This window comes from Corythoichthys intestinalis, chromosome 8, assembly GCF_030265065.1.
Source record: "Corythoichthys intestinalis isolate RoL2023-P3 chromosome 8, ASM3026506v1, whole genome shotgun sequence".
Classification (NCBI taxonomy): Eukaryota; Metazoa; Chordata; class Actinopteri; order Syngnathiformes; family Syngnathidae; genus Corythoichthys; species Corythoichthys intestinalis.
Window position 1 is genome coordinate 42,405,741 of NC_080402.1, and position 24,968 is coordinate 42,430,708.

At 39.9% G+C, this 24,968-nt stretch overlaps 2 protein-coding genes across 12 annotated transcripts in view; one reads left to right on the top strand and one right to left on the bottom strand.

Moving 5' to 3' along the window:
* Window positions 1–21,578, top strand: part of micall1a (MICAL-like 1a) — a 30,445-nt gene extending 8,867 nt beyond the window's left edge. Inside the window, exons 3-16 of one of the 4 annotated variants that reach the window (XM_057844372.1) lie at window positions 6,803–6,944; window positions 7,437–7,537; window positions 8,581–8,720; window positions 10,609–11,207; window positions 11,282–11,342; window positions 11,503–11,924; window positions 12,832–13,214; window positions 13,277–13,411; window positions 14,196–14,322; window positions 16,753–16,843; window positions 16,976–17,049; window positions 17,373–17,487; window positions 18,409–18,455; window positions 20,666–21,578. In XM_057844372.1, the coding sequence (XP_057700355.1) occupies window positions 6,803–6,944; window positions 7,437–7,537; window positions 8,581–8,720; window positions 10,609–11,207; window positions 11,282–11,342; window positions 11,503–11,924; window positions 12,832–13,214; window positions 13,277–13,411; window positions 14,196–14,322; window positions 16,753–16,843; window positions 16,976–17,049; window positions 17,373–17,487; window positions 18,409–18,455; window positions 20,666–20,796 (2,568 nt within the window). In that variant the 3' untranslated portion in view covers window positions 20,797–21,578. Of the gene's footprint in view, window positions 1–6,802; window positions 6,945–7,436; window positions 7,538–7,761; window positions 8,113–8,580; window positions 8,721–10,608; window positions 11,208–11,281; window positions 11,343–11,502; window positions 11,925–12,831; window positions 13,215–13,276; window positions 13,412–14,195; window positions 14,323–16,752; window positions 16,844–16,975; window positions 17,050–17,372; window positions 17,488–18,408; window positions 18,456–20,665 lie in introns of those variants that run through there. The other 3 variants (XM_057844373.1, XM_057844374.1, XM_057844375.1) reach the window with 3 other exon arrangements.
* Window positions 20,925–24,968, bottom strand: part of c8h22orf23 (chromosome 8 C22orf23 homolog) — a 28,420-nt gene continuing 24,376 nt past the window's right edge. For 6 of the 8 annotated variants that reach the window (XM_057844390.1, XM_057844387.1, XM_057844386.1 and 3 more), the window contains exons 4-7: window positions 24,051–24,224; window positions 22,124–22,261; window positions 21,793–21,893; window positions 20,925–21,724 (exon numbers count right to left, since the gene is read on the bottom strand). In XM_057844390.1, the coding sequence (XP_057700373.1) occupies window positions 21,638–21,724; window positions 21,793–21,893; window positions 22,124–22,261; window positions 24,051–24,224 (500 nt within the window). In that variant the 3' untranslated portion in view covers window positions 20,925–21,637. Of the gene's footprint in view, window positions 21,725–21,792; window positions 21,894–21,966; window positions 22,046–22,123; window positions 22,262–24,050; window positions 24,225–24,968 lie in introns of all 8 variants that reach the window. The other 2 variants (XR_009064225.1, XM_057844385.1) reach the window with 2 other exon arrangements.

Below are 24,968 nucleotides of genomic sequence, written 5' to 3' on the forward strand. Positions count from 1 at the left end.
AAGACCCATGACCTCTGAGGGAGACCCAGCTTTCTCACACTAGCCCCTACATTATGCTGCAAAAAGTGTTGGTAGTCTTCAGACTTCATAATGTCATGCACACGGTCAAGCAGTCCAGTGCCAGAGGAAGCAAAGCAAGCCCAAAACATCAGGGAACCTCCGCCATGTTTGACTGTAGGGACCATGTTCTTTTCTTTGAAGGCCTCATTTTCCCCTGTAAACTCTATGATGATGTATTTTCCCAAAAAGCTCTACTTTTGTCTCATCTGACCAGAGAACATTCTTCCAAAACGTTTTTGGCTTTCTCAGGTAAGCTTTGGCAACTCCAACCTGGCTTTTTTATGTCTCTGGGTCAGAAGTGGGGTCTTCCTGGGTATCCTACCATAGAGTCCCTTTTCATTCACCTTCGCCTACGCCTATGGATAGTACGGGTTGACACTGTTGTACCCTTGGACTGCAGGACAGCTTGAACTTGTTGGGATGTTGGTCGAGGTTCTTAATCCACCATCCGCACAATCTTTTCTTGAAATTTCTCGTCAAGTTTTCTTTTCTGTCCACATCTAGGGAGGTTAGCCATCGGCTTTGCACTTATTGATGACACTGTGCACGGTAGACGCAGGAACATTCAGGTCTTTGGAGATGGACTTGTAGCCTTGCGAAAACCCATGCGTCCAATTTTGCTTCTGAAGTCCTCAGACAGTTCTTTGGTCTACTTTCTTTTCTCCATGCTCAATGTGGTACACACAAGGACACACCACAGAGGTTGAGTCAACTTTAATCCATTTTAACTGGTTGCAAGTGTGATTTAGTTATTGCCACCACCTGTTATGTGCCACAGGTAAGTAACAGGTGCTTTAAACTACACAAATTAAAACAAGCATCCCATGATTTTTCAAAGGGTGCAAATACTTTTGTCCGGCGCATTTTTGGAGTTTTGTGTAAAATGATGATTTAATTTTTTTTCCATTCTTGAATGGTTCAAGTCGTACCTAAATGAGCGGAGTTTTTGTGTAAAAATTTCATGTCCAAAAAGATATCGCTTGCACACGGGGTTCCTCAGGGATCTGTTCTCGGCCCTCTTTTATTTTCTCTTTATTTATTGTCTCTTGGTTCTGTTTTTAGGAAACATGGTGTTTCATTTCATTTGTATGCTGATGATGACTGTCAGATTTATTTTCCAATGGCGCAAAATGGCACTTTCTGTCAACTCATTGAATGCCTCAATGATATAAAGTCGTGGCTATCACTATTTTTTTTTAAGTTTGAATGAAAGCAAGACTGAAGTCATGGTGTGCGGACCAAGTAGCCAGGCCTCCCTGAATGTGGACCTCGGTTCATTGTCTCCGTTTCTTAAGAACTATGTGAAAAATCTGGGGGTCAAATTTGATTCTGATTTTAAATTTGAGAAGCAGATTTCTTGTGTTGTGCGGGACTGTTTTTATCAGCTTCGCCAGATTGCTAAGGTGAAATCTATTGTTTCATGCTCTGATTTGGAGAAATTGATTCTTGCTTTTGTCATGACTCTGCTGGATTATGGTAATTCTTTGTATGCAGGCGTCGGTCAGGTTGCACTGGCCCGTCTGCAACTTGTACAAAACTCTGCTGCTCGACTCCTAACTAGAACCCGCAGACGCGAACATATCACCCCGATTTTAGCATCTCTTCGCTGGCTCCCAGTACATTACCGGATACATTTTAAGATATTTTTATTTGTTTTTAAATGTTTGAATAATCTTGCGCCACCATATCTGTCAGAACTGCTTCAGCCTTACAGTCCAACCAGAACCCTCAGATCAGCTGACCACCTGCTTCTAGAAGTCCCAAGATCAAGGCTGAAGCTTAGGGGTGACCATGCATTTGCGGTGATGGCGCCCAGGCTGTGGAACCAATTACCACTTACTATTAGACAGGCCTGTTCACCTACGGATTTCAAATCACGCCTTAAAACATTTTATTTTTCTTTAGCTTTTAATGTGCAATAACTGTTTATGACCTCGTCTTTTATTTATTTTGATGTGTTTTATTTAGCTGTTTTATGGTATGTAAAGCACGTTGGACTCCTTTGCGGATTTTTAAAAATGTGCTATACAAATAAAGTTGATTGATTGATTGATTCTCTTTTGTGTTTTTTCATTGAAAGCAAAATAAATGAAGTAGAGATGTGATGCCAATCGATCGGGTCCGATCACGTCATTTTCAAAGTATCGGAATCGGCAAAAAAATATCGGCCATGCCTTACATTAATACATATATATTTTAATTTAATCGTTTTTTAATTGTATTTATCGTTACAGACATAATATGTTACACTCATCCAGAGTCTTTAGACTTAATGTAGGGTTATCAAATATATCCCAATATCGGTGGCGTTTAAGTTATGAAATAATGTGTCACATTAAAATATTTGGCATTATTAATGTATTTGCTGCACGGCCCTCTCACTCGCTATCACGCTCAATCTGTTATGACGCTGCTTTACTTATATAGAGAGACATAAGGCAGCGCCAGATTAGTAGGGTGAATTTTGTCAGCCTTTGAAATTGTGCTTAACTTGGCTTAAACCTTGTAATCCCTCTCCCTAAAATTAGAAATATTTTGGGATGCAATGTCGGGAAGCAAGGTGGCTATAGATCTTTGCCTTAACCCCTCAACTTATTCCCCAAAGCAGAGAAGATATATCCATTGCTAGCTACTTCCCAGTTCCCCTCATGGTTTCACTTCCCATCATGCATTGGGGCATGCTGCAGTATCATTTACTGAAAGCTCAACAAACACACTAGATGGCAATATTTTGTCATAATACACAAAGTCACAAGTCTTTCTATCCGTGGATCCCTCTCACAGAAAGAATGTTAATAATGTAAATGCCATCTTGAGGATTTATTGTCATAATAAACAAATACAGTACTTATGTACTGTATGTTGAATGTATACAGTTGTGGGCAAAAGTTTACATACACTTGTGAAGAACATAATGTCATGGCTCTCTTGAGTTTCCAGTTATTTCTACAACTCTGAATTTTCTCTGATAGAGTGATTGGAACAGATACTTCTTTGTCACAAAAAAACATTCATGAAGTTTGGTTCTTTTATGACTTTATTATGGGTGAACAGAAAAAAGTGATCAAATCTGCTGGGTCAAAAATATACATACAACAGCGCTAATATTTGGTAACATGTCCCTTGGCCATTTTCACGTCAATTAGGCGCTTTAGGTAGCCATCCACAAGCTTCTGGCAAGCTTCTGGTTGAATCTTTGACCACTCCTCTTGACAGAATTGGTGCAGTTCAGTTAAATTTGATGGCTTTCTGACATGGACTTGTTTCTTCAGCATTGTCCACAAGTTCTCAATGGGGTTTAAAGAGCATACGACACCAGAAAAAAAGTCTTAAATGGCATTATTATGTGAATTAAAATCATATTTTGAGACGATTCGACTATATACAACAATTTAGCAAAGCGCAGATGACGAGAAATTAGTCTTTTAATCTGCCGGTTAGCCACGCCTACAATTATAGGGCTTTAGCGTCCCCAACAGGTGGATGACGTCAGCGGTAGACTAGGCTCATCGGTTTTACAATTCAGCCCATTGAGGGGGAATTGTTCAGAACGAGGAAAACGCGACGAAGACAGCTGCAAAATGTCATTGTTTCAGTCTCTCTACTCCCAATATTTTTACAGGATATTCTTTTTATCCAAGTATTTTTCCCCAATAGCTATATAAATGGCTTGAGAAGGACCAGTCAGCCCGTCGAGGGGGAACTATTCACAATGAGGAAAACGCGACGAAGAGAGCGGCAAAATGTCATTGTTTCTGTCTCTTTACTTCAATATTTTTACAGGATATTCTTTTTACCCAAGTACTTTCCCCAATTGCTAAATAAATGGCATGGTCATGACAAATAACAATCTTGTGCTAAATGGAATATAAAATAATAAAAATCCATTTATTCAAGACGACATGGCAAAATTACTCCATAATGGTCAAAACAGTCGACTTTACCTTTACTGTCACACCTCCCGAACGATATTTTATGACACCTAAATCGGACATATGTCATTTCCCTTCCCCGGCTTCGGAGAATGTAAACAGACCAGAAGGAGTGACAGCTAGCCGACATGCTAACCCGAACTGAGGGATGTTTCAAAGTCTTCGAAGTGGAAAATCACACATAACTAGCCTGGATTATTTGACATGACGACCCGGTTGTCGAGTTTCTTTGCGGATCGGCAAACCGCCCGGCGGAGAGCCATTTACAGTTCGTTCGCTGGAGGAGGGTGGCTGGAATTGTTGTGCAGCTAACGTGCTAACAGCTAACTGCTAATGGACATGAGGATAGCTTTTTACATGCCTATCAATGATCAAACGTAAGTAGTCCTTTATTTAAAGGAATTTTATAGTGTTTACTTTGTAATCACTGTATTCGCATTTGACATAATACAAAACAAGATGTTTACTCACCTCCTTGTAAGTCCAATGGTCCCACAGTAAATATCCACGGTGAATGGGAACCTTTTGAAACTCCAAAAAGGCGCATACGCCTCTCCCGCATACAGAATGATTTTTCTGCAGCCGTTTGGCTGGCGTGATGCAAAAAATAAAAGTATTAATCCGCAAAATCAGCTGAATCCTTCGTCCTCATACACAACAGTACACTGTAGCGTGAAGAGGACGTCTTCTACCGTACACGTCACAGCGCCCTCCTCCTCAATGCGAGACCGAAGCTGGAAGTAACTCATTTTCCTGGCGCGGGATTCAAAAAACTAAATAAATATAGCGATCGCTTCCACACACATCCAAGCGGTCCATATCATTCAGGAGCATAAAATACCGCGTGTATTATGAAATAAACATGCTTTTTCGTGTCACAAGCACTTTAAGTCAGGACTTTGGGAAGGCCATTCGAGCCATTCCATTACCTCTTTTGATGTGTGTTTGGGGTCATTGTCCTATTGGAACACCCAACTGCGCCCAAGACCCAATCTTCGGGCTGATGACGTTAGGTTATCTTGAAGAATTTGAAGGTAATCCTCCTTCTTCATTATCCCATTTACTCTCTGTAAAGCACCAGTTCCATTGGCAGGAAAACAGCCCCACAGCATAATACTACCACCACCGTGCTTGACGGTAGGCATGGTATACTTGGGGTTAAAGGCCTCACCTTTTCTCCTCCAAACATATTGCTGGGCATTGTGGCCAAACAGCTCGATTTTTGTTTCGTCTGACCACAGAACTTTCTTCCAGAAGGTCTTATCTTTGTCCATGTGATCAGCAGCAAACTTCAGTCGAGCCTTAAGGTGCCGCTTTTGGAGCAAGGGCTTCCTTCTTGCACGGCAGCCTCTCAGTCTATGGAGATGCAAAACATGCTTGACTGTGGACACTGACACCTGTATTCCAGCAGCTTCTAATTCTTGGCAGATCTGCTTTTGGTGATTCTCGGTTGAATCTTCACCCTCCTGACCAATTTTCTCTCAGCAGCAGGTGATAGCTTGCGTTTTCTTCCTGATCGTGGCAGTGACAAAACAGTGCCATGCACTTTATACTTACAAACAATTGTTTGCACTGTTGCTCTTGGGACCTGCAGCTGCTTTGAAATGGCTCCAAGTGACTTTCCTGACTTGTTCAAGTCAATGATTGTTCAAGTCAATAATCACTCACAAGAAATTGCTAATTCGTGTTGCTGTATGTATATTTTTGACCCAGCAGATTTGATCACTTTTTCTGTTAACCCATAATAAAAGAACCAAACTTCATGAATGTTTTTTGTGACAAAGAAGTATCTGTTCCAATCACTCTATCGGAGAAAAATCAGAGTTGTAGAAATAACTGGAAACTCAAGAGAGCCATGACATTATGTTCTTCACAAGTGTATGTAAACTTTTGACCACAACTGTATATTCGTCCGAGTTTTATTCATTTTTTTCTTAATGCATTGCCAAAATGTATATGATCGAGAAAAATTATCGGGAATGATTGGAATTGAATCGGGAGCAAAAAAAAGCGATCGGATCGGGAAATATCGGGATCGGCAGATACTCAAACTAAAACGATCGGGATCGGATCGGGAGCAAAAAAACATGATCGGAACAACCCTAGAAGATAGTACTACCAAATCATTTGTACAGTAATTGCAATCATTTATTGGGAGAAATTGAGCATTATCTGACAGAATTGCAGGGGTGCCAATACTTTTGGCCAGCACTGTAATCTGGTGCTCACACATACAATTTGTTGAATTGGAGTAGCGGTTCCCAAACGTTTTTTGCAGCACCCCCCTTTGGGGGTGAAATTATTTTCCAATGGATGGATATGGTCTTGAATTAGTTAGTTTTTCGAGACGCTACTATGAAATGCATCTTTATTTATTTGTTTTTAGTAACACCATTTTCAATTATAGCAATTAACATTTTAGTTGTCGCATTATTAGTTTAGCCCTATCCACTTCACGTGCAATTTACTGTCTGAAGTTCTATATGCATCTGCTTAAGTGAACGAGCGCCTGTCCAGAATCATACATGTAATGTTATTGAACTGAAGCTAGCCTGTAATTTTTGCTGCTGTACATCTTGTGTCAAAGGAACAAAACACTACTTTACAACTAGATGATGATGTAACACCCCACTAGTTTGGGAAGTAGGTTTTAAGTCCAAAGTATTTGCTGCTTGCCGGGCATGAATAAGCTTGCGTGATTGTGTCACTCCATAACCTGTTTATGGCCTCACTTACAGGATGATTACAAATCTTTGCCGAAGACAAATGAGAGACTGTGTTGGCCATTTTCTATTTTTTGCTTTACATAGGCCTTTGAAGTGGCAGAGGCACAGCTAGGGATACCTGCGCTGTTGGACCCAGAAGACATGGTGTCCATGAAGGTTCCTGACAGGCTTAGCATCATAACTTATGTCTCCCAGTACTACAACTTCTTCAATAACAAAACTCAAGGTTAGTACACAGAACTGCCTGAAAAAAACTGTTGACCTACTGTTCATAACAAAGTTTAAAGAAAAAGAGACTATAAACCTCAATTTTCGATCAATATGGTCCGAGAGGTGATGGCTCAGTGTTCTCATAGTCAATAGATTCTGGGTTGAATTTCAGATGTGCCCTTATTGTTTAGAATTATAATGTTCTCCCATTTGTTTGTATATTTTTTCCCCTCAAATTACTATGGCTTCCTCCCACCATCCAAAAACATGCACTTACAAGACATGAAGCATTCTCTATTGGTGTAGGTGTGAATGATTGTTTGTCCCTAGTGGTGGACTGGAAGACCAGTCTAGAATACATGTAGCCTCTCGATTGAAGTTGTTTTATTTAATTGTTTAATCTCATCTCACATTGTCAGATGGCTAGGTAAAGTTATTAATATAACTAGTCATTTATATTTGCTTTAGATTCTGTAAATAGGCTAAAATTATTAATCTACTCTTACAGCAAACATTCCCTGCATGAAGAGGCTAGGATCTGTTTGTCATAATGAGCCAGCCCAGAAAAGGCCTCCCACACCATTGGAGGAGAAAGAGGTGGAGACAGAGGTAAGAAAAAAAACTTGAGAAAAACATGAATATACTGTATGTTAATAAAAACAAAAAGGAGTTTGCCTTATGCATGCGTTGACTGGGAAAACTAATGGCAGTTTGTTTCTTCTTTAAAACTGCATGGTTTACTTCTGGTCGATTTTGTAACTTCGTCCATGAATAATAATTAATCATGTTTAATCTTTATCCACAATTTGTGTGTTGCTAGGCAGTTTGAAATATCCATATGTACTATCCGTGTGTAATATCATCAAACTCTGTAAAATACAAAATCCCATCCTTCCTTTTCTGTATGTGTATATTTCCCTCTTACCTGTAAGGGAACACAGTAGTAGACCATAAAGATAGCATCTGTATCCTGTCTCTCTTCTTTTTGGCATGCCATCATCTTCTTTCCTCTATCCTTCACTCCCATGTACTGGCATCATCACTTCTTCAGATGGAAATCCATTCCACTCCCTCGTCCTGTACGTCTCCCTCCCCAAATCTGACCCCCCCTCCATTCTCTGTTCCTGAGCCTAGGCAGTAGGATGGGATTGTGGGGGGCTAAGAGATGAAACTTAAAAAGATAGGTCAGTTTATTTACTAGTGTTATATTACCCTAACATTGTGTGTCTTGCTTTGGAATACGCTGCTGCTAACCACTAATCTCCTTTTACCCCATTTAAAAACTGTCAAATAACACTGTAAATCTGACCTTTGTAATTTAAATGTCAAAGTATCATTATTAACCAATGGTGCATGAATTTTTAACAACTAATAACTCAAGTTTATGATCATTGTACTCCATACGAATTAAGTGATATCTTTATTTAAAAAGTTTTTTTTCTTGTACATTTGAATTGATAATGCTGTTGGATAGTAGATGTGACTTTGTTTATTCAGGTAGATGTAGAGAGGTAAACCAGATGAAAAATCCAATTCCTCGAATCCTGATTCCATGTTTGATCTTCCCCTACTTCATCTGCATCTTCCCCCCCTCCCCTAATGTCTCCACACTGTATTATCCCTGCGGAATGAATTCTGGCTGCATGTACTAGCCTAGCCAGAACAAGATGACGGGGCTGGAAGTGTCCCAGCGCGGCACACTCAGCAGCATCTGCACCGCCTGTCAGCAGCATGTCCATCTGGTTCAGCGGTTTTTGGTGGACGGCAAGCTGTACCATCGAAATTGCTTCAGGTGAGCACTATGTATACCAGGCAGTATACCACAATTCCAATAATGCGTCACAGCAGTATTGGAATTTTGGTTATTTCGTTCAGAGCTGCCCCTACTAGTCGACGTCACCGACGACGTAAATGCGTCGACGAGCACAACATCCCATCGACGGTAAATGAAAGGTTAAAAAATATATGCGTGGAAAACTAAGAATGTCGGACGCTCAGTATACAAGCGGGGAAAGCAGCACAAAGCCAAAAAAGCGCACCAGAATGGCCAAGACATTGACTTATTTCAACGGAACAAAGTTCATTGAAGAACAAAGTCTCTTCAATGCCAAGCTTGGCTGGACGTCGGCTGGGAATGAACACTCTAAGCGCCGTCACCCAGTTGTAATTTTGGAAGACGACAGGAAACAACAAGCTTGTAGATCGTAAGTCCATCTAACTAACTAACTAACGACATTTTTTATTGAAGTTGCTAAGCCTGTCGCGATATGCAATAAGTTCATTTATCGCACGGTAAACAAAAATGAGGGCAGTAATTTTCATGGCTGCGTTTTACCGCCGCGTGCGTGAGTGCATACGGTACTTACATTCGTGAGTGCGTGTACACAAAACGAAACTAAAATGATCACATAACAACAAACTAAATAGCCTAACTAGAATTCAATGAAAGAACTGGAACAGTAACTGAAGAAATAATTAGCATAGACCATGAACTTTGAAAGTTATGTACAGTACAGGCCAAATGTTTGAACACACCTTCTTATGAGTGCATTTTCTTTGTTTTAATGACTATTTATATTGTAAATTCTCACTGAAGGCAATAAAACTATTTTGGCCACGTGTGGAATTATTTACTTACCAAAAAAAGGTGAAATAACTATAAACATGTATAATATTTTAGTATATTTAAAGTAGCCACCCTTTTCCCAGATTACTTTTTTCCACTCTTGACGATCTCTTGATGAGCTTCAAGAGGGAGTCACCTAAAATGTTTTTTTGACTTCGCAGGTATGCCTTTTCAAGGTTGATTAGTGGAATGTATCTATTTAGCTATGGGGTTGGGGCCTTCATTTGTTTTGCATTAAATGAGTTGTGTCTCCAGTGTCGCATTGCATGTCGTCGAACGACAAGTGCTGACAGCACATGGCAGCAGAGATTCTGTCTCATAAGGAAACTTAGCAGTGAGCATTGAGCAGTGATAGCCAAACTTCTTTAGCCATGAAGCTTTGCAGCCATTTGGTTTTCTATGTCTCTATCAAATGGCCTTGAAGCCCTCAGGAGGTGAACAGTGTTGAGAATTCTGTGGCTCTTTAAGAAAATGTGAATATGCTTGGATTGCTATATAAACAAAAAGCAACAAATGCTATAATTTGTTATTCATATTTATGGAAAAACAATTTTCCCACCGAGTTTGGTTTTAAACAGTTGCGTTTTGCAGCTGCTTTATACTGTAGTCTGTACTACATTTGCATATGCAACTGAAACAAAAATAAGTTTTAATTAACAGTTTTTGTTCCCAAACATTTTTTTGATATCGTATCATGATGCATCATATCGTGACCCTGGCATAACAAAGTGCATCGTATCACGAGTTTGTCCCATCACTACTGACCACAGATGTGATACGCAGGCCAGTCACCCAGTGAACCGAATTGTTTATCTGGCAACCTTGTTGGCTACGTTGATATTGACGTTCCCATCAGACCAGATGTATGATGCAAAGGAGGCCAGGACTCTCACGTTTTTGCACTCCAAACTTCCTGTTGTAGAGCAAAACTGATGAATCAGTTGGTTACGAAATAAAAGTCTTGTACAGTACAACTATACTGTATTTACTGTGCATTTGTCAGAGGTCATATGATTTTCTAGAATTTAAACTTCTCATGTGTCTGTTCTTTCAGGTGCACTGAGTGTCATAGCACTTTGCTACCCGGATCTTACAAACTAGGAAGCGATTCTGGGACTTTGGTCTGCACTCACCACATTACAAGGCAAGCGTCAGCAAACCTGAATGGCCGGCCAGATCTTAGCAAGAGACCCATCGTAGTCCAGTCGGTGAGGATTGGTCGCAGCATGGCCCCCCACACCTCAGCCACTGAAACGGACCAGCAAGAGACTCCAGCTCCTCTGGGCAAAGTGAATGACACTGGCTTGCAAGCCAACGTAACTGTCATCGTCACTCCTGTGCCAACAAATAATGATGTGACTTTAGAAGAGACAGATTTGCTCAATGACAGTGGACAAACAGAAGAGAAACACCGACCCCCATCACCCCCTAACCCTTTCGACGAGAGTGATGAGGATGAAAATGAACAATCAACAGTAGAAGACACACTAACCAACAATACGGATAACGGTGACCCGCCCTCTAAACCTGTCAATCAAAATGAAGCCCTCGCCCGACCAGTTCCAGCACCTAGACGGGTTGCTGAGGCAAGCCCACCGCCCCGCCCTTCCCCACGGGTGAAGCTACCCCGGTCAGCAGAGAGCCTTGCAACTGGTGCGTGATCACGATTAATGTGAAAATAAGTTTAGATAAAAATTAATGATGTTACATTTGATTTGGGCCAATAGGTGAACATCAGAAGCCCCCCACTCCACCAAAACCTAGAGAGAGATCCCAATCACCAAGAAGGTATCTAAATTTCCATTTTCATTTGTTGCACGACATCATCACAGGCTTTCCCTGTCCAAACAAAAATCATGTTAAATGTTTACCACACCATGTCTTTGTTTGGATGTACTGTATGGTCTTCCCTTATGTGATGGCTCCATGTGTCTGTCTCAATGTCCAGCTTGTCCTGTGGCACGCATAAACCCAAAGACCCACCCTGGCTTGCATTGGTCCAATCAGAAACCAAGAAGAAGAAACCCCCTCCCCCTCCCCCCGCTGGACTGACAACGCCTGCCAACACGGGCTCTGTGTGTTCTCTTAAAGAGGAGGGCTCTGGTTCCAGTCCGCCTACTGTCCCCTCAAATCCATTTGAGGATGATGACGATGAAAAGAACGAGGCTGAGGTGGATGAAGAAGGCAATGGGATTCCAGCTACATTGGCAGCCAGTCATCCATGGTACAACATCACACAGGTGTCTGAAGCCTCTGCTGTGGACACGACCCAGAGCACAGAAAACTCTTCCCGCTCAACTAGCCCAGGAAGTGCCAAAAGCAAGAAACGACCTGCACCTCGTGTACCGCTGCCACCTTCTGCTAACCAAGGTTAGAATATTGTTTAACATAGATGTGCATGTCAAGATTTTCTAGGGATGTCCCGATCTGATCACGTGATCAGAAATTGGGCCAATCGCGCTATTTTTTTTTTTTAGATGATCAGAATCGGGTAAAAAGGATCGGATTTTTAATTTAAAAAAATGTTCAATTAAAAAATGTTTTTCTGCTTCATGCTCGTACAGCGCCACAGTCTCTCACCCTCTCTCCTGCTAAGCAGTGTGGCCAAAATGTCCTTACGTTTGGTACTTAAGTTAACGATGATTGACAGGTTTATAGCTTTGATCTTGCCAGAGAAGTTTGGTAGCTCTACGATCAAAGGCACACATGTATCAATCATTGTTAAACTCAGTGAGAGGCTGTTCTCAGCAGCGTGAGTGGATTTGAGTGGACTCACTCAATGAAGCATTTATAATAAAGACAAGCTTTTTTCTATGTTATTCTTGTTTGAAAATAATTCACATTATGAAGGCTGCGCAGTAACATGTTTGAATCTTTTGTTCAAATTAAAAGTAATAATAATATATTTTTTTCTGGTATCTGATGGAAGCTCATTGTTGGCAGATTCTCAAAATCAGGTGACTCGGACTAAAAAATATGCGATCGTGACATCTCTAATGTTTTCATTACCTCACTGATTAAGCTCAGTGAATCCTGGGGTGTAAACATTTTTATTATGTATACTGTGTCCTCGAATTTGTTCTGTGTTAAGATGTTTATGGTTTTTTAAAGCTTGCTAAGGGAAAATCAGCACCACGTTTGCAAGATTTAAGTATTTGACAAATGTTTATTGTAATTTTTTTCGCCACGTTGCCTCCCCATAACATGTTTATTTTATTTCATCTACTTTCCTGTTTTACTTCTGCCACCTTGGTTTACTTCTTTGTCTATCTCTCAGTTCTTCCCCATTCTCAGCATTCTTCTTGCTCTCCAGCTCTTAGTGTGGAGAGTTTGTCTTCTGGCTCCGACCACAGCTCCTCACAACCCTGTTCGGCCTCTGGTGGAGTCAGTGACCAGGAAACCAGTTTCACCAAAAGTGTCTCTGAGCCTTCCATTTGTTCGCCCTCTATCGCCTCACCTTCCTCCTCCTCCTCAGCTGAGCGGCTGCCCCATTCCTGCCTGAGCTCCTTTACATCTCCCGCACAGTCAAATGCAAGCTCCGCACCAGCAACCCCACAAGTCAGTCGTAGCCATGACACCAAAATGACTGGACCTTCTCCACCACGTCCAACAACCTCACCCAGCCCATTAGCTGCGGGCACCAGTCCATCACATAACAAGGTAACGGAATCATTTCCAAATACAGAATGTTCATAAAAACTAACTATCTGTATTTGTTTTAGCCCATTTGTAAGGAAAATCCATTCAACAGGAAAGTTTCTCCTTCTCCTACAAAATCCAACAGAAAAGCCCCAAAGGGCCCACGCCCGTCCAGGCCCCCTGCTCCGGGTCATGGTTTCCCACTTATCAAACGCAAGGTACAAATCCTTTGATTTTTTTTAAAGGGAACATTCCAAATTTGCCACATAACCGGTTCTCTAAATTGTTGGATTTATTCCTCAATTCTGTGCCTAACGGGATATTCAATGTATGCAATATTAAAAATACCAGCCACAAAAACGTGTTTTGATTGAACTACTGTGTGTTTTGTGTGCACTGAAATGTTTGTAATGTGCATCAAACCTTATTTTTGGACGCTAAGCAGCCAATTAGAATGTACCCTACCTCGTGGCTCCTGATTGGTTGAACATTGAGACATACTGGTATTCATAATACTGAGATATACATAAAAAGCAGATTCCCCAAAAAGTTTGGACACTTTACAAATTTTGAATACGAACTGAATGCAATGAGAGGAAAGTGCCAAATTTCAATATTTTGTTCAAAATAGTACATACAGTAGATGAAAGATCAAAAGTTTAAAGCAAAAAAAAAAGTATAATTTGAGGGAAGAATACAGTATGTTGATTTTAAATTTATATGTACTTTGTAAATTGCAAGCAGGGGGAAGTGAATTGCACACGCAGAAGAATGTCTGCAAGCAAGGTGAACATGGAAAATAGTTGTTTTATGCCAAATTTAATTGTGAAATAAACCAAAAAAAATGTTTTTTATGCACACAAAAACATTTTTATGCGCACAGGACTCGTACTTGTGCACTCAAAATATGTTATTGTGCTTTGTATTTAATATTACTTACAGTACATGTAATTGTGTCACAAATCAAACACAATGATTCTCCCCATGGACAAACCGATTTAGGTGCAGTCAGATCAGTACATCCCAGTGGAGAACATTCATGGAGAAATGAGTCAGCTGGAGATCCGGCTAGATGAGCTGGAGCAAAGGGGTGTGGAGCTGGAGAAGAAACTCAGAGACAACCCCAATGGTATGAAGCCAGACTTTTTGATTAAATGTGAAAGAATTTGTCCCAAGGCTGTGCAAAGCAGTGTTCCACAAACATTCCATTTGTCTCATAACATACAAACTATGTACAAAAAAGCTAGGGATATTTGGCCCAAGATATGTTTTACAGATAAACATTATTTGACCATCAGTGTCACCTTCAATGTTTGTACGCACAAATCGAACACAGTGGTACCCCTACATACGGATTAAATTCGTTCCAGGATCTGGTTTGTAAGTTGAAATTGTCATATATCGAGCGTCATTTTCCCAAAAGAATACATTATAATTTGATTATTTCGTTCAAGTTGAAATTGTCATATGTCGAGCGGGATTTTTCTATAAGAATACATTATAATTTGATTATTTTGTTCCACAGCCCAAAAACGTAAGCTAAATCCTTAATAAATACTGTTGGCACAATGACAAATAGCAATTACACATAGCAAAACAAATTGTAAATACAAATCGGAATAACAATGATATAATAACAATAATTTGGCGGTTGTGTTTTGCATGCTGTTGCTGAACGCACTGTGAAACTGACAAGAGAGTGAGAGAGGTGTGGAAGTGTGGGACGTTTTTACTTTTCATGTTGTTGGCGTTGGCTACGGCAGACAGTAGCTGTGTTGTGTTGCACAAGTTCTGAAATAAATAATTAAAAACCTGACGAAGCTGGCAACTTCCTTGCCGATGTTAGAATAATAATGATAAATCTGGAATAAAAAAGTGTTTTTATTGTCACCTTAACTTATAGAGACTTGCCAGTGGAGGTTGGAGGAGACCGGCCAAATTGTTGAGCCAGTTCACTCACACACTCACCACGCTCATATTTTCTATCATTTCCAACTTAATTTCAGTGTCACCTTTTTTCTTTATTCACCACTTGCACTAACCTTCTTGGGACTAGGCATGTGCCGGCATGAGATTTTGATGCTATGGTAACCTTAAGCAAAAATACCACAATTTCACGGTATCACGGTATTGCAATTATAGCTCTAAAATGTGTTATTTTGAGATGTATGGGTTAGGAAAAAATTTTTCAAGTAGTTTTCCATTGAACATGATTTTTTTTCTCCTATTTTTCACATTATATTTGCAAATTGGCAGATGTTTACAATGGCGGAAGACTTTACAAAAGTAGGCTAATGGTAGAGAGGAAACTAGTTAGCCGTCTTGGCATGCTAACTAGCCACGTTGTCTGCCTCGTTAACAAGCTTATGTTATAGTATTTGTTTTACCATCGCTAGACACACTAAATCAGCTTGAGTGAACTCTCATAGCTGTGGGAAACGTTCATGACCGTGTTTACTTACCTCAAATTTTGTGTAACGTGACGGATGATAATCACGTAAATGAGAAATCATGTTGGAGGTGTTGCCTGCACGTCGACGGACGTTCCTCCCCTAAGCCGCGGCCGTCTGTTTCTTTTCGGTAGCCGAAGTACTCCCATACTAGTGACTTTGTCTATTTTTGAGGGGGGGGAAATACTCAGGTGTAGTTTCAACATCTTCAGCCATTATGTCTATTCTACAGCACAACGACAGACACAGGACAGAGCAACAACTGGAGGGGGTGGGGTGAGCGCTGCCGTTCCAAGTCACGAATTTATCGCTACATTTTTGGGACCTCAAGAATAGCTAATACCGTAACTACAGTATGACGGAAAATTTTAGTGGGTTTTAAACTGTGACAGTTTCATACCACGGTAAACCTTGAAACCGGTAACCGGCGCATGCCTACTTGGGACCCATCTTGATTTCTCTCACAAGAAAATCTGCTGTGTGTCCGTCTTGCGGGAAAACTGTGAAATTGTAACACTGTAATAAATTGTTTTATTTCGGGCATGTCATCCGTCATATCTCGAGACAAATTGAAAACTGGATGTTGAAAGGACCCTATGTCGATACAATCATATGTCGAGGTACCACTATAGTTTATTTTTGCTCTCCAAAGAGCTGCTGAATGGCAAAGTTCACAACAGGTGTTTGTGCTATGAATAGCCCAAGGCATTTCCTCTTCATCACGTTGTTCAAGTGTTACATCATGAGACCAAGACGCCGCCTGACAATTGATCAACATAAACTTGTAAGTCTTCAAAACAGGATGTTCTTGGAGGGAAGTGGCTGCTGAGCTTTAGCGTGTCATAGTGTCAAACCATAAGTTGCAAAAGATGAGTAAAGGGCAAAAAGTGCTGGGAAATTTGAAATATCTAAGGGGAAAAAATTGGGAAATTTGCCGTTCAGTTCCTCTTAAAATATTCCTTCAATTACTAAACACAACAGTTCAGCATACTATGCTTTCAAAAGTTTACACATCATTCAGAAAGTCAAGTTCACCTGTAAAGGAATGAGCAGTATGTTTTTGTCTATCGTTTTATAGTTGTTTATATCTTATTGCCAATGCGTTTCAGCTGAGGATGAAGAGCACCTTTTGGTCGACTGGTTCACACTCATTCATGAGAAACATCAATTAGTCAGGCGAGAGGCTGAGCTGGTTTACACGTAAGTGTCTGGATTGAGACTCCGATGTTAAACCATGGTGGACAACAACACTTCACATTTTTTTACTACTCTGACACAACAGCGTTAAAAAGTGGTGTTATCTTTCATTCCTGTGATTAATGCTCCTCACAGGGCGAAGCAGCAGAACTTAGAGGAGAGACAGGCTGACGTGGAATATGAGCTGAGGTGTCTTCTCAACAAACCAGGTTGGTTTGAGGGCTCAAGAGAAGACAGCTTAATTTCTTAACCAGCTGTTGTGTTTTAAAGCTGCGCAAAGCTCATCTAGTCCTTCCTTGCATGACTGCGGCCTTCCTGTGTGGAGTCACAGGACGTGCCTTTTGTGTGTATTAATGTCGTAAACCTGAAGCCAATCTTAAAAAGCTACATTAATGCTATACAGTTGTATGAAATGAAACCAGGAGCAGATTATCTTTAACTAAATATATTCGGCATTTTTACTTACCAATTTATGATCATACAACTGAAAAAATAGCTTAATGGACTGTAATTGCTCACCTCCTTCCCTCAGAAAAAGACTGGACTGAGGAGGACAAGAACCGTGAGCAGCAGCTGATGGCCGAACTGGTTACCATCATTGAACAGCGTAACCAAATAGTCAACAGCATGGACCAGGACAGGCAGAGGTAATTTTATCACATTTTTAAACCTAATGTATATTGTTATAATCTCACAACACACTGCCAAACAAAAAAGTCACAGAAAGTATTGATTACAGTTACAATGATGATTTTGTCTTTTTAATCAAATATTTTTGTGAAATTGGGGCCAGTTGATTTGGATAAGAATCCATACTCCCGGGAAGTACGGCTGGGAGATAATGCCTGAAAATATAATGAACAATTTTTTACACCAAATATTTTCCGGTAATTTTTCTATCCTCCTAAATTTTAAGGAGACAATAAGGGGGAAAAAAACACGTTTGCCCTACAAATGGTTTAAAAAAAAAAAAGAAAGTGTAAAAATATCCTCTTTTCTCCCCGTTTGTGCTGTCATCCGCCAAATACAAAGTAATAACTTAATAAAGAAACGAGGTCTTAATATATTGAATAACTCTGTGTAACCCGCCTACTGCCCAATGTTAGCTGGATAGGCTCCCAACACACCTGCGACCATTGTGAGAATAAGTGGCTGGTAAGATGAATGAATGGTTGCTAGATTTTGGTTTTTGCAAAACAGCAACAACAAATATTTTTTTTTCTTTACAAAATCTAATTATTTTTTAAAAATGATCCTCAATGAAATAAATGAAATTTATGAATTACCGGTAATTTGAGTTTGCGCCAGGGCCTACCAGGAAGCCACAATTGCATCTTCTGCCACCTAGTGGAAGAGCATTTAATTTGTATGCTTGTCAGTACAATCACTTGCATAGATTGTGGAACACATTTGTGACGGATAAACATTATTATTATTATTTTTTTATTTTTATTTTTTTTTAATAAAAATTGATGTAAAATTTGATGAATTTCTGGAGCATCTATTCATTGCCTTCACAGTACTTATGTGTGTTGCAACTGTCAACTCTAAACATGCATTTCTGACAGGGAGGAAGAGGAGGATAAGTTTATGGAAGCTGTGTTGAAGAAAAAAGGTAAGATCTGACAGTTTTTTCTATTGCTTATACGTTTTGGTTTTTATTTATTTAAATGTCGTTATAATATCTAAGTTCTCATTAATCCATGTCACTCACATCACAAAACTTGCATTTAGGTAACTGTACTTTTTAGTAAGGATGTATCCAAATGTTTTATTCTCTCCAATTTTAACAAAGCAATCCAATGTTATAGCCATATAATAGAGTTATTAACAGGGAGGGGGATCACAATTTTTTTTTTTTTTTTTTTTAACCTAATTTAGATGTATTTTTTGCAATATACCTCAGAATTATTTTTTTTTGCTTTTTGCGCTTTAACACTTCGCTTTAACTCTTTCACTGCCATTGGCAGTTCTAGAACAATTTCAATAGCGTACCGCACCTAACATTTCACCTTTGCTCATTAATATTCATAACGTTAGCAACTGTTGCTGGGGGGGGGTCAAACTTACGTTTGTGCCTCATGCTAGATGCATGTAAATAGTGTACGAACGAGATGCCCGCCCGTCTCATCAGACCATAGAATATGGTTCCAGTAATCCATGTGCTTTGTTGACATGTCTTCAGCAAACTGTTTGCGGGCTTTTTTGTATACCGTCTTCAGAAGAGGCTTCCTCCTGGGGTGACAGCCCTGCACACCAATTTGAAGTAGAGTGCCGCGTATGGTCTGAGCACTAGCAGGCTGACCCCCCACCTCTTCAATCTCTGCAGCAATGCTGACAGCACTCCTGTAACGAGTCACATGACATTTTGGAGGGAAAATGACAGGCAGTACTCAATTTGGACATTTAGGCATGTATGTAGTTTCTAAGGGGTGTACTCACTTTTGTTGCCAGGGGTTTAGATAATAACGGCTATATTTTGAGTCATTTTGAGGGGAAAATAAATTAACTCTATTATATAAGCTGCACACAGACTACTTTTCATTGTGTCAAAGTTTCATTTTGTCAGTGTTGTCCCATGAAAAGATATACTTAAATATCTGCAGAAATGTGAGGGGTGTACTCACTTTTGTGATACACTGTACTCAGTGACAGCCAACAAACACTTTTAATTTTGTCATTAATAACAAATCTAAATTCTATTAATTTATTTACACTTCCCCCTTACTAAAGTTTTCTTTACAACAGAAAAAGTAACAACAGTGGCAGTCAGATACCATTTTTAAATTTTTTTCAGATCATACATTGTCAGACAGAAGCAGCACAGCAAAACGCTGCGCTAAAAAATAAGTAAAAATATCAAAATGGCTTACCTCTTCGGGGCAGGCTGTGGCAGGCACTGGATCAGCATTGTCATCTATTGGACCATGACCCCCAACAAAATGTTTACTGCATATGAAGGTGCATGACTTCAACTTGCTGGCGTTAAACTGGTCATTTGGACGGCCACACAAGTTGATCCATTGTTCACATTTTTTCCTCTAAGTTTTTGGCTTCGGGAAACATATGAAGAAAACATCCGTCATATGTCGTAATGTCTAGAGTCATTTCTACAAGATCCATAGCAGCCATGTTTACTCGGCATGTTCTTTTCAGAAAGATTACCGGCAGAAAAACAAGCAGTACTAGCATGGGTTGTATGCGAGCGCGCTTCTACATTGACCCGCTTCCGGTTTACGACTGTGAGGTCACGCAGCCTTGCGGTCTAAAAATAGCATTCGAGCGGTACGCTATTGTGAAGACTGGGATTGGGTGACCATGTTACGTCTAATCCAATTTTACTGGGGGGCTGGCAGTGGGTGAATGTTTTCTGCTAACCCTCCCAGTTTAATACTTGAAAATAAATAAATACATTAGGAAAAACCCAATCTTTTTTACCTGACTCCGATCCTCTGAAAATGACGTGATCGGGCCCGATTTCCAATCACGTGATTAGATAGGGGACATCCCTTCTTTTTAGTATGTTAAAAATGTTTTACCTTTTATCCAAAAGCCTTTTTCAATTCCAATTTTTAGGTTTTTAACAAAGTCCAGTTGCCTTTAGTTACCCTTTTTGCTTGGTTTGATTGTGTATTCTTAAACAATACTATGCATTTTAAAAGATTAAAGACACATTTATACAGTAAATAGTTCATACTGTATGTAGACCTTTCTTCAGTACAATTCTCTCAGTCTTCTATGAAAATAAATCTGAGTTTCACCACAAATATTGCCTACCTTAAAAGATTTATTATTGACAGTCCTTCACTTAAACCTTGTGTTCAGCAGACTTTCACAAGGAATCAGATGGAGACCAACAGAAGAAAAAAGTGGCAAAATTCAAGCCCATGAAGGTTCTGAAGAGGCTGAGCCACAAAGGAGAACCTGGAAAAAGCCCTCGTAAGGAAAACAGTTGAGCCGCTCAACTAGTTTTTAAGTTTTCCAGCAAGTCTCATGAATGTCTTGAAGTGCCCCACTCCCAATTGCTCCTCTACCATGAGCCACAATGACAACTTCAGTGCTTTAAGAGCTAACTGGCATGTTGAGTAGCTCTCTTTGTACTGCACTGACTAGTTAGGCAGTTGCCTGGCTGTCACTGGTCAAAGCTCAACTAATCTGTAATCGGTTGCCTATCAAGTGAAAGTGTAGATTGCGGAGGATAGCTTTGAGTTTTGTCCTCAGTTTCCATCATATCTCATTAGTCTTTTTAAATGATCCCAATTTTGCAATGAGTTACCAAAAAATGTTCATATGGTCAAAAAGATGAGTTTGTGTAAGATGTTTGCTGCCCACCATTGTTAAACGTGTCAAAGATATGGCAGTCTTTTATTATTTATTGACATTATTTGGACACAAATTTAGAACATGTTAAATCATGGCGACTACCTATGTCTTGCATGAGCATTTTATTCATGTTTTTAATGCCAGCATTTGTGACCCTTGAGATTAGTTTTTTTTAAATAGGTGAGGCCCTGTTAATTTATATTTTACTATGCTTCATGTGTGTTTCTCTGAAGGTGGAAAAGATAATGTTTTGCATACCTGCCATTTATTTAATTCCATTTATACACATTCTTTTTATCGTTTCGGAGGCACGTCTATTTTACACCTGTCACTTTAGTGATTGAAAGATGCGAATAGTTGTGAGACTGGAAGGCAGCCAAATAAAACAAGTTGATACAAATGCAGTACTGTTGTTCATTTCTGGTTAATGTAATGTGACACTTCAAACGCAACTCATTGGCTTTGAAAATATGATCACAATCTTTGATCCATGGTCAACTCAGACACCATCACTTCCTTCTTCTGACGTTCGCCTTCCAGCATCTCCAATTCCCGAATTTTCTACAATGCATTCCACAAATGGTATTGTTTAAATACAAGCAACTTGACACAGAACTTTTTTTTTTTACCTGTGATATCTCTGTGTTGATCATGTGGATGTACTGCTTCTCCTGTCCTAGAGAGGCCATATCAGCCAGGAATTGTCTTCTTTCCTCAATCTCGTCTAAAACTACACAAGAAACACCAACTAAATGTCTTCTATGGTGAGAGACACATTTCACAGGAATGCAGCAGAATGACACCTTGTGGATCCTACTCAGTTCTCCATGAATTACCACCCTCATGTGTTTCGTACTTGAGCATCAGGAGTATGCAGCTCTTCTGAGTGTAACATAATATACTGTCCTTTAAACTCATGCCAGTGCCGAATATGTACCCAGGCTGTGCACACATACTGACCTTCTTGACAGCGGTCTTCCTTTGACTGTAAATCCGAAACCTGAGCTGACATTCTTCGGGAGGCTGCATCCTCTGGTCCTTGGTCTCGTCCTGTTGCGAAGATGTTTTGAAGCTGCCTCTTCTCTTTTTCTAAGTCTCCTGCAGTCATGTGACAAAATTAGGACACCCTATGGAAGCCTGTGTGTTTTCTAAAGTATTTGGTCATATGGATATTTAATATCAGTTTTAACAATCTTGAGAGATTCAAGTAATAGAACTAAACAAAACTGAAAATAAGATTTTTTATAACTTTCTACAAAATGTAATTTTAAATAAATCTAACTTCTGTTGAGGAATAAATTAGAACATTCCCACATTCAATCCCATATAAAATGGCTAATATCACACACAGGGGTATCACATCAGGTGCATATGATTAGAATATCATTACTCAGTGTTTTGAAGGAGGCCTGCCTTATTTAAACCTCATATTAAGTTTGGTGTGCCCTGACTGTTGAAGTGAGAGAAACCACTATAGTGAGGTCAAAAGAGCTGTCTGAAGCCTTCAGAAAGAAGATTGTATACACTTATGACTCTGGTAAGGGATTTAAAAAGATCTCAAAAGAATAGAAAAACAGCCATTCCACTGTCTGGAAAATAGTCTACAAGTGGAGGACATTCAAAACAACTGCCAACATGCCCAGGTCTGGCCGTCCAAGCAAGTTAACCCTGAGAGCAGACCGCAAGATGCTAAAAGAAGTCTCCAAAAACCCTAAAATGTCATCGCGAGACCTACAGCAGGCTCTTGCTACTGTTGATGTGAAAGTGCATGCCTCTACAATCAAAAAGAGACTTCACAAGTTTAACCTTCATGGGAGTTGTCCAATGAGGAAACATTTGCTCTCCAAGGAGAACATGAAGAGCAGACTGAAGCTTGCCAGAGTGAATGTAGACAACGACCAGGACTACTGGAATAATGTTCTTTTGACAGATGAATCTAAAATTGAATTATTTGGACACCAGAACAGAGGATATGTTTGGTGTAAACCCAATATAGCATTCCAGGAAAAGAACCTCATACCAACTGTGAAGCATGGAGGTGGAAGTATTGTGGTTTGGGGATGCTTTGCTGTAGCAGGACCTGGCCAGCTCATCATCATAGAATTCACCATGAATTCTATCGTGTGTCAGAGGGTGCTTGAGGAACATGTGAGATCATCTGTGGCAAAATTAAAGCTGAAGCGGAACTGGACCCTGCAACATGACAATGACCAAAACATACCTTTAAATCCACCAAGGACTGGCTGAAAAAGAAGAAATGGAGAGTCCTGGAATGGCCGAGTCAACGCCCAGATTTTAATCCCACTGAGATGCTGTGGGGTGACTTGAAACGGGCTGTACATGCAAGAAATCCTTCAAACATCTCACAGCTGAAAGTATTCTGCGTTGAGGAGTGGGGCAAACTTTCTTTTGACCGATGTCAAAGACTGGTAGATGCCTACAAAAAGCATCTCACTGAAGTTATTTCAGCCAAAGCGGGTAACACTAGCTATTAGGTTGTAGGTTGTCCTAACGTTTTCCTTAGTTAGAATATGCATTTTTGTTGATATATTTGGTTTAGTAAGTAAAACAATGTTATTTTTTGTTGTTTACCTGCAATTAAATCACTTTCTTTTCCAGAGATAAAGAAAAACAAGATCATACATTGATATGTGAACATTTCCCTAATTAATAACTGAATATTTAATGGGGTGTCCTAATTTTTTCACATAACTGGAACTTAGGTCAGAGAAGTTGCTGAGAAAAAAATCTTAAAATTTATTGAAATTATGAAATCCATCGCACTCAATTGGAGCGGATAATGTGTACGCAACACTTCAAATGTGTGTGATGTTGATACCATGTTGCCTTACAATGTAAGATTCTGCTTTTGGCTTCAGTAACTTACTCGTGGGAGCGGCACAGAATTGTTCTCGGACATAGCTGTTTCCAGAGCGACAAGACACGGCGCTACGTCTAACAGGCCGAACTGGTAGAACTTTCTGGGAGCATTTACTGGCTTTCGGTCGAAGAGAGGAAGATGACGATGAAGGCTCAACCATCTGTGGCAAGCTTGAGCCATCTGTGGGTGGAATATTAACATTTTACCACAGCAATATTGCAGAGTTTCTAAATGTGGATACATGTTAACTTGGACTACTTGTGAGTGAGAGTGTTAGCAATAGTCAGTTGTCAACGATCTAATAAGTTGCCAACTTTTGCAACAAATGACAAAAGTAGGGATAATCACAATACAGTTTCAAATGACTGTAAACTACAAACACAGAAATGAAGTACTTTTGCTCATATTGTCCAATTAAGACCATGTACATAGGTGGAGTTTGACTTGTCCGAGGGTGGGGGGGGCAAGACATGTTGATGACCCCGAAACGCAGTGTCAGCAATAAAATTAACTTGCAAGATACAGTTGTGGTCAAAAGTTTACATACACTTGTGAAGACCATAATGTCATGGCTCTCTTGAGTTTCCAGTTATTTCTACAACTCTGATTTTTCTCCGATAGAGTGATTGGAACAGATACTTCTTTGTCACAAAAAACATTCATGACGTTTGGTTCTTTTATGACTTTATTATGGGTTAACAGAAAAAGTGATCAAATCTGCTGGGTCAAAAATATACATACATGGATCTGAAAAAGCGAATCATTGACTTGAACAAGTCAGGAAAGTCACTTGGAGACATTTCAAAGCAGCTGCAGGTCCCAAGAGCAACAGTGCAAACAATTGTTTGTAAGTATAACGTGCATGGCACTGTTTTGTCACTGCCACGATCAGGAAGAAAACGCAAACTATCACCTGCTGCTGAG